This window comes from Tiliqua scincoides, chromosome 6 (genome assembly GCF_035046505.1).
Source record: "Tiliqua scincoides isolate rTilSci1 chromosome 6, rTilSci1.hap2, whole genome shotgun sequence".
Classification (NCBI taxonomy): Eukaryota; Metazoa; Chordata; class Lepidosauria; order Squamata; family Scincidae; genus Tiliqua; species Tiliqua scincoides.
The window spans coordinates 45857369-45866765 of record NC_089826.1 but is presented as its reverse complement, the minus strand read 5'-3'; the positions used below and the strand labels follow the sequence as shown (position 1 = coordinate 45866765).

At 43.8% G+C, this 9397-nt stretch overlaps 1 protein-coding gene across 1 annotated transcript; it reads left to right on the top strand.

Annotated features, from left to right (window-relative positions):
- The first annotated feature begins 921 nt into the window (after positions 1-921).
- FGA (fibrinogen alpha chain) lies at positions 922-9071 on the top strand. The gene is made up of 6 exons (XM_066632584.1): positions 922-972; positions 3769-3894; positions 4575-4758; positions 6004-6149; positions 6963-7962; positions 8362-9071. Exons 1-6 carry the CDS (start codon positions 922-924, stop codon positions 9069-9071), a joined length of 2217 nt encoding a protein of 738 aa, XP_066488681.1.
- Positions 9072-9397: the final 326 nt, after the last annotated feature.

Sequence of the window (9397 nt, the reverse complement as noted above, 5' to 3'; positions counted from 1 at the left end):
GGGGCACGGAGAGAGAGAACCAATAGGTGGACCAGGCCCAAGAGGAGAGTGGGATTGGCCTGGCCCTCCTGGTCAGCATGGCGTTACACTGGGCTGCTCAGATCTGCACTAACAATTGCACTAGCACAGATCCAAGTAGCCAGCCCCATAGGGGTGGCTGCCATGTGACGCAGTGCATAGGGAAATATATCCCCGTACTCCAAATTGCATGGAAGCCACATCCTAACCTGCATTGGATACGGCTCAGGCCAGTTGGCCTGCCTGTTCCAGGACAGGTTAGGACTGGGCTGCCCCACAATTCCAGGTATCTAAAGACTGGGTTCCCCGTTACAAAAGCAGTGTGATTGTTCTCGCCAATATCACTCCAGTTGTGTTTCAAGCCAGAGGATTATGTGGGAAAGGCTGACAATATGGTTCCCTCACCATTGTCACATGGAGGACAGGGGCTGATGCTGGCATGGGAAATAGACATGTGCAAACCTGACATTCCTGTAATGCAACAAGTTACACCCCTGCTTTGCCAAGAGTGCCAAATAGATTGCATTTATATTGACCCATGTTTAGGTGACTTTTCCTCCCTAGATCTGTCTACAAAAGAATTATTTTGAACTTTAGAAGGTAAACTTTAGACAGTTCCTTTCCTGGAATATGGTGAGGTGATCCCCCCCCCCCATCTCTCTCCCCCATGTTTGCTGATGTTGTGCAAACATATCCCCAGCAAACAAATGGAAGAACTTGTGCAACAGATCCTAGGTCACCCAACTCTGATGTTGCACTGATACTTTGCAAACAGAAGGGAAACTAATCATTAATCTAAAGGGATGTGTTGTTTTTTTTTAACAATTCCAAGGTAAAGGTTTAAATTCAACTGAAAACTCTACATGAAAAGCATCTCTTTGTGTCACTTCTAGAGCTTTCAAGATGTTCCAGATGAGATTCTTCTGTGCACTTTTGTGCTTCAGCATTATCTGGGTATGAGTTAATTTCACCTTATTCTTCTATTTCCTTGACAGTTACACTGATTTTTGTTTCTTCAGTTGCTTGCATGCTGGCACTGTTCTGCTGCCAGATAAACAGAAATGAGGGGGGGGATGTGCAAGGGAGGTTTGCTTCCCTTCAAATCCTCAAATTGGTAAGAGGTGATTCTTAAATGCGTTCAAAACATATCTACTCTTGCAGGATAAAATCTGTTTGTATATTTGCACATTTTATTTGTTATTTTGTCCTAGCTGTAATGTTTAAAGGGGTAACCCTTGATTTTAATGGAGCAGGATCACAGCCAGTATTTATTTAAAAAAATATATATCTTGATCTTTCACTTTGACTAGACCTGGGGTCTTCAAACTTTTTGGCCAGAGGGCCGCATCAAATATCTGGCATGGTGTTGGGGGGCCAGAAAAAAATTTAAATATAAAATTTATATTAAAAAATTAGAGAACTTAGATGAGGAACTTAGATGAGTGAATAAATGAATGAATAGGCTCATTTATTCAACCTCTCTGGCCCTTAGAACACCCTCCAAATGCATCCAGAGCATAGTTTCAGTCATGTTCAGCAAAGTGGGCCAGAGGCTTTCAGGGGACAAGAGGCTGGCCGAAGGCCGGATAGAAGCTCACTGTGGGCCGCATATGGCCCCCGGGCCAGGGTTTGGAGACCCCTGGACTAGTACATTTCAGAAGCCAGTCTAGTAGGCTTTAATAGCAGTTCATAACCTGAAATCTGCTTCAAGACTTTGATAATTTCTTTCCAATAACCTGGTGCCTCGGTTTACTACACTACTACATGTGGCACTCATTTGCATTAGAAACATTATATTTCCAGTTAAGCTAGATTCACTCTGGACTCCTCGGCTGGTATTTTACAGTATATTGTATATATAGTACCTTAGTGTAATTTGTTCTAAGATCTGTGATTGAATATTTAAGCTCATGAGTGCAAGTAAGTTTTTTAAAAACTTTATTCTGTTGCATATAGACCCTGCCCTTCTCCCAAGGAGCTCAAGGAAACCTACATGCTTATCCACTCCCTTGTGCTCATTTTATTGCCAACAACCCTGTGAGGACGTTTCGACCCAAAGAGAGTGGTTGGCCCAAAGTCGCCCAGTCCATGGTTGAGTGGACATTTGAGACCAAGTCTCCCGATGCCTAGGCTGACACCACATTCTATATGTCCTCTTTTATACCCACCAGCATCAATCATGTTGTAAATTTTAGAATTCTGCTTTTTCAACAATGGTTAAGGCCGAGGAAAAGCTTTTGATTTGCCAGTCCTCCTTGCACAATTCTGAATTCCATGACTCAAACGAAAGCTTATGCTTATACTTCAGCAAGCCCCTCTTAACTATCTAGATTTCCAAAGGTATACAAGGGAGCCGGAGAGACAAACTGAGATTCCCCAAGTCACTTGTTGGGAATCATTGTGCTGCCATTTCTATGTTCTATCCATGCTTCTACTTTAGACTTGCCTTTTAAAATGGCAGTAAAAATACAAGCTGTTTTGTTTGGGGACTCTTTATTCTGGAAATGCCCTCAGACATGTAAGGGATTCTCAAAAGTACTCCCATGTTATTAGATCTTACTATGGAAAGTGTAAGCCTTTGGGTGTGAACTGCCTTGAATAAAGTCAAAGGAGAAATCCAATGAACAGAAAGGTGGTCTATAAATACCTGTTGTTGTTGCTAAAGTGGTGTTTAGGACTGAGGCAAGGAAAGCAAAAATGGATGAAAACCTTCCTGAATGCTTTGCTTAATTAGTAAGATTCAAAGCCAAGAGATGAAGTGGGAAAGTCTCTCAAGCAAAGAGAGATGCTTTGATTTCAAGCAAAGTCTTTGCTCCTGGATACCAAGAGCCACAACTGGAGGCAGTTTACAGTTTATGAGTATATATTCATTTTTGCCTTGAAGGATAATGAAATGGGACACAATCCTGTCAAAGTCGATCAGCTCTATTGATTTCAATAGGAAAGTCAATCAAGGGTTCCCTTGGGTTGGATTGTACCCTGGCCTTCTGGATATTCTTCCTTCCCTTTCATCCCTTACTCATCATGCTTCTTTGTTTCAGTTAACTGAGAGAGGTTTCAAATTCAATTTCTCCTCAACTACCCAACTGCTTCAGAAAGCAACTGGGTAGGCAAGGTGGGGAGCAATCTGAAGCCCACCCCAGCCCCCTCACCTTGGGCTTCAGCATTAACATAAGAACATAAGAACAGCCCCACTGGATCAGGCCATAGGCCCATCTAGTCCAGCTTCCTGTATCTCACAGCGGCCCACTAAATGCCCCAGGGAGCACACCAGATAACAAGAGACCTCATCCTGGTGCCCTCCCTTACATCTGGCCTTCTGACATAGCCCATGACATAGCTGACATTGCCTTCTTCCTCCACACCATCCTATTTCAATTCAAACAGATGAGCATGCTGGGAGCTTCCAACTGTTGACAAGCAACACTATAAGCAGAAGGTGTATTTATTATTCAGTGGTAAAACACTCTCAAAATGGACATTTCACAATTAAAGCCTGTGACTTGATTAGCGCAAGAAACCAGTAAAACATGTAATATCAAAAATCAACAAGATTTATAGCATCAGGGCAGAATTTGAATATAATTGAAATGTTCTACTGAAACCATTGCAAGCAGAAACAAATGCCCAAATGCAGGTGATTATTTTATTTTCATCTAATATTGCCATGTTGTATATTAACTCAAGCGTCTGTTACTGTGAAAGTAGTTAGCCTCCATTTTGTTGTTTCCTCCCATTTTGTCATGACAGGCAGAAGATACAGGCACCTTTGAAGAGCATGGAGGAGGAGTCCGTGGACCCAGAATAGTGGAACATAAAGCCCAGTCCCACTGCAGAGATGACAAGAGTTGGCCAGTATGCACTGATGATGAATGGGTAAGTCAATAGACAATGAAATAATCTGAAGCATACTAATCAATGTTTTGTTATGTCTCACAGTGTCAGTATAAAATCATAGTCATGGCATAGTAGACACTGATGGTATAGATGCAATATAATACTGGTGGTATTAATACAATTCAGTCATTGCTACAAAGGGTTCCATTTCCTTGAATTTCTAGATCCAAAATAAAAGAAAATTTAGTTTCAAAATTTTCAAAGAGGGTGAAATGGCATAAACAAAAAAAGCAAATGGATTGTCATGGAACAACTCGAGGAAGTGAAACTAAGGGCGCAATCCTAACCAACTTATCAGCACTGGCCTAGCCGCAATGCAGCCCCAAGGTAAGGTAACAAACATGCCCTTACCTTGAGGAAGCCCCCTTGACTGCCTCCCCACTCCAGGATTCAGTGCATGCCGCATTGGCACAGCTATGTCAGTACTGGAAAGTTGGTTAGGATTGCACCCTAAACTAGGTTTCCCAAGTGCTGTTCATACGCAAACATTTCTTTGAAAGGAAAGAACATTGTGGGACCATGAGAAAGCAGAGTGGAATCAGGCTCTTAAGAAGTGGTTACTGTATTCTCGTCACTGTATAAAACTTGGGGGCTGATCAAGTGATATGACAGATGTTTCACCTCAACTTTTTTTTGTTCTTTCTGTTTTCTGATTTTAGGGTTCCAAATGTCCCTCAGGATGCAGGATGCAGGGACTGATAGATGAAACAGATAAGGACTTTGGTGACAGGATAAAGAAAATTAAGAAACTGATTGCAGATAATCAAAACAGCTACAAGAGTTCATCCTTGGTGAGACAAGAAATCACTACCTACCTGGATAAAAATATTGTCAGTGAACAACGTGAGTGTCATCTCAATGCTTCCTTTGGTGCTAATGTTCACGATACACAAATAATTGTTCTTAATGTACAAGATCAACTAGGCCCCTTTCAATTAGTTTGACTCTTCAGAATTATGAGGGTCATAATATTCCATCTGTAGTTATATAATTCTCTGTTTCTATACAGTGCCATTTGTGTGCATGGTGCCTTACAAAGAATTAAGGACCCAATCCTGTGGGCCATGGCGCATGCACCGCTGGCACTGAGCCCAGCATCAGTCAGTACTGGGCCTCGGTGCCTGAAGACAGATGCTGAGAGCTCCCAACGTTGAGGACAGCTGCTGTCTGGCAGCAGGGCTTTTCAGGGTGGAGGGGAGGGTGAGAAGGGAACAGACCTGGGTGAGGGGAGGGCAGGCGGAGGCTCTTTCACCATATCCTAACCCCCCTTCTGGGCCAGGAAACCCAAAACGGGTCTTCTCAGTTCTGCACCTGCTCAATAGTGGGCGCAGATCCAAGGAGATGCATTGGGGCCACCTGAGTGTTACACGGGGTAAGGGATTATTTGGTCCCTTACTTTGAGGAGACCTGGTGCTGCTTCCCTGGCTCCATAGGATACAGTGATTGACATTTTGGCACCGCTGTAGCCCTGGGCATTAGGGAAGGAAAGGATTGGGTTGCCCATCAGATCCCTGCCCCAAAGAGTTTACAATCCAAAATTAACACAAGGGAGCCAACAGAGAGCGGAAGAGAAAAGTGGAAGCAGGAATCCATTGGGGCAGAATATATGATTATCTCATGTACACAGGGAAGTAAGAGAAGTGACATCACAGATGCATTCTGGGAGGCAGTTTCATGCATCTACAGTTCCTAATTTATCTGAACATAGAACTGTTCAGGCCCCTAAGGACTATCATACACTCCCAAAGGCTCACATACTTCTGGGGAAAACTGAACTGTGGTTCAAGTTCTCTCACAGCCCAGCCTTAGTCTCCCCTGCCCACCTCTGCTGCCACTATACTTGCTCCAGTGGGCTTCCGGGATCTGCTGGTAGATATGCAGAGCCTCTGGCCATTTGCCTCAGTAGCTCCAGAGTGCATGATGGCAGTGTGCCTTCCATGCCATCATAACAGGACTTATTGCAAGATCCACTGCCATAGACCCTGCATAGGAATGGGCTGAAAAACACGTTTATATTTTAAAATGTTGAATTAGTATTTTAGCTAAATGTGATCCTTTAAATAACAACTATGACTTCTCTTGTTACAGAGGCAGGCGATAACTATGGGCAAATAAGTGATGAACTGAGACGGAGGCTTGTGCTTCTGAAGCAGCAAGTTGCTGATCAAGTCAACAGGATCAGACTGTTGCAAAACTCCATCCAAAGTCAGGTTGGGGAACTGAAGCGTTTAGAGGTAAGTTGTAGGCCATTTTCCTCTTTTTCCAAAGCTGGGAGTTTCTGTCATTCCTGAGAGATGGCTAACATTCCTGTTTGTGACTGTTACCTTTCCCCAAGCAAAAAGACCCAGAACAAAAAATGCTGATAAACATATGTGCTGAGGGAGCATGACTTGTATAGTGTCATGGCAAAGAGACTGAGCTTTGAATTAGGACTTCCCAGGTTCAAATTTTGCTTCTGCCTTGAACTGGCTACATAGCCTTAGGCAAATCTCTCTCTCTCTCTCTCTCTCTCTCTCTCTCTCTCTCTCTCTCTCTCTCTCTCCAATATGTGGATAATGCCTTCAGGATCCTTCAAGACCTCCTGGCACCTGAGACAGCATGTAAAATGCTGCCACCCTCATTGCCTGGTATGCCCCAGGCTCTGCTCTTTCCATTCCCTGGATTGGAAAAGGGGTGTCCTCCTAGTCCCTTCCTTTTAATTCATCTCCTGCCACTTGTTCTCAACCCTACTGCATCTTCAAACAAAGAGGCTTGGCAGAGCAAACTGGGAGTAAAAGGATTGGGTGGGAAGAAGCAGGAGGTGATGGAGGTAAAGTTAAGGAAGAGACAATGGTGAGAGGGCACTCTGAGGTTGCCATGCTGCCCTTCCTTTTTTTTTTTACCCACCAAGCTGCTTTATTAAATTGTTGCCTCCTCTCCCACTGCAACAGGAGTGTTAAAGATCATTGCCTTTTTCTGGCCAACTGCCGTGGCAACCCTATTCAGGAGACTAAAGAAACTCAGAGTGTAATGTAAACCCACATTTTTTTCTTTCCATCTCTGCCTAGGTGGACGTTGATATTAAGATACGTGCCTGCAAAGGGTCTTGCACTCGAGCTTACGACTATCAAGTGGATAACGAAAGCTATGACCTCATACAGAGGCAGCTCACACAAGTCAGTTCGATCAACTTGCAACCAGAAGTTCAAGCTCAACCCATGAAGGTCCTAAAAATGAGACCACTGAAAGACTCAACTGTTCCTGGACATTTTAAAACGGCTCCTCTGACAGAACAAGAAGCGAACATACTGGACCGTTTAAAGCTGATTGAAGTAGTTACAGAGGACTCAGGAGCAGAGTCCAGAGGCCCTACAGTGGACACCAAGTTTGTTGTGTCAGGAACAGGAGCAGCAGGACAACCACACACCAGCAAGCAAGTCATTCCTGGTTCCAGAAGGGAGACCTCTATTCTGAGTGTAGAGCAACCTCATGTTACTCATGCCAGCCGTACATGCATGAAAACCATCACCAAAAAAGTGACTCATGGTCCTGATGGTCCCAGGGAAGAGGTTATTGAAGAGTATAAATCATCAGATGGCTCAGACTGTTCATATTTGCTGAGTGCAGCCAAAGGAACCGGCAGCAGCTACCATGTGAGCTCTAGTGGGGGTGGAACTGGATCATCTCCTTCGTTTGCAAGTGCAAGAGAGTTTTTTACATCCAGTACTGGTGGTGGAAGCCACAGCACAGGAAGCAGTAGCCGCAGGGTGATTTTTGAAGGATCTGATGCTTTTTCTGAGCTAGGTGAGGGAGAGGAAGAGGACTTTTCATCATTTGACCATCCTTCCCCTGAATTCCATTCTAGTAGAACTTCATCTAGGACAGTTGTGTCCAGCAGCAGTAGCAGCAGGAGCAGCAGTTTCAACAAAGGGGGCTCCACTTTTGAAATCAAATCTATCAAAGGCCCTGGACCATTTCAGCATGAGAGTGGAGAGGATGCTCCTGATTTTCGAGCACGCAGCTTGGGCGCAGGACCAATGAAGCTGGGGGAAAGCTACACCGGGACAGGTATCCATCCACCTCATGGAAAATAATTATTGAGTGAGCAGAAGTGAGTTCAGCCTGCAGCCAAACCGACACACTGGCTATATCATGACTGCAATCCATTTCATTCTTTAGTCAATCAAGGCAATGTGTCTGTTTGTTGCCAATTTAGGAAAGGCGGGGACAGTGACTTCTTACCATTAGTAATTAGGTAGAAAGGCAGTTGCATAGAAAATAAGCAATTAAAAATGTGCATGTCAATAATCAGTTTGGGGGGGTTGGGAAAAGTGCAAGATTCCCCAGTGTCACCCAAATTAAATGTATCAAGTTACTTTCAGCATGACTACTGTTTGGATTCCTGTGAGCCTGTTCTGTAAAACTTAACTGAAAACTCCTGTCAACCAGATCAACTTTTTTTTTTAGACTGTGTGGATATCCACCAGAAACACACTTCTGGTGCCAACAGTGGCATTTTCAGAATCAAGCCAGCAGGAGCCGCTAAGGTTTTTTCAGTTTATTGCGACCAAGAGGATGTCTTGGGAGGATGGCTTCTGATCCAACAGAGATTGGATGGGTCATTGAATTTTAACCGGACCTGGGAAGACTACAAGAAAGGTTTCGGCAGCGTGGATGGCAAAGGGCAAGGAGAGTTCTGGTTGGGCAATGAAAATCTCCATATATTGACCCAGAAGGACACTGTCCTTCGAATACAATTAGAGGACTGGGAGGGCAATGAAGCTTATGCAGAATATAACATACGCATAGGCTCTGAATCAGAAGGCTATATCCTCCGTGTCTCTGGTTACAGCGGGACTGCTGGGGATGCTCTGATCATAGGCTCAGAGGAAGAAGGCAGTGAATACACAGCACATGCGAACATGAAGTTTAGTACCTTTGATAGAGACAATGACCAGTGGGAGGAAAACTGTGCTGAGAATTATGGAGGTGGCTGGTGGTACAACAATTGCCAAGCTGCTAATCTCAATGGGATTTATTACACAGGAGGTCAGTATGATCCAAGGAACAACATTCCATATGAGATGGAAAATGGGGTGGTCTGGGTGCCCTTCAAGCCCTCCGATTACTCTCTTAAAACTGTCAGGATGAAAATTAGGCCTTTAGAAACAGACTAGATTCCAATGCAAATACGTTTTCCAAAACAACATAAACCTCAAACATGTTTTTTTTTTTACTCAAAGCAACTGAATGCAACTGAAACACTTCTGCTTATTAAATAAAATAAACAATTTCACTCAAAAAAAAAAAAGTTTGTGATGTGGTTAATTTATTTCCAACTGACCATGCCAATACACCTTTTGAAATGTTTGATGGGTGTGTGTGTCATAAGTCAAATGTACATAAGTAGAGCCTTGCTGGACCAGATCAAAGATCTCTCTCTCTCTCTCTCTCTCTCTCTCTCTCTCTCTCTCTCTCACCACATCCTGTTTCACACAGTGGC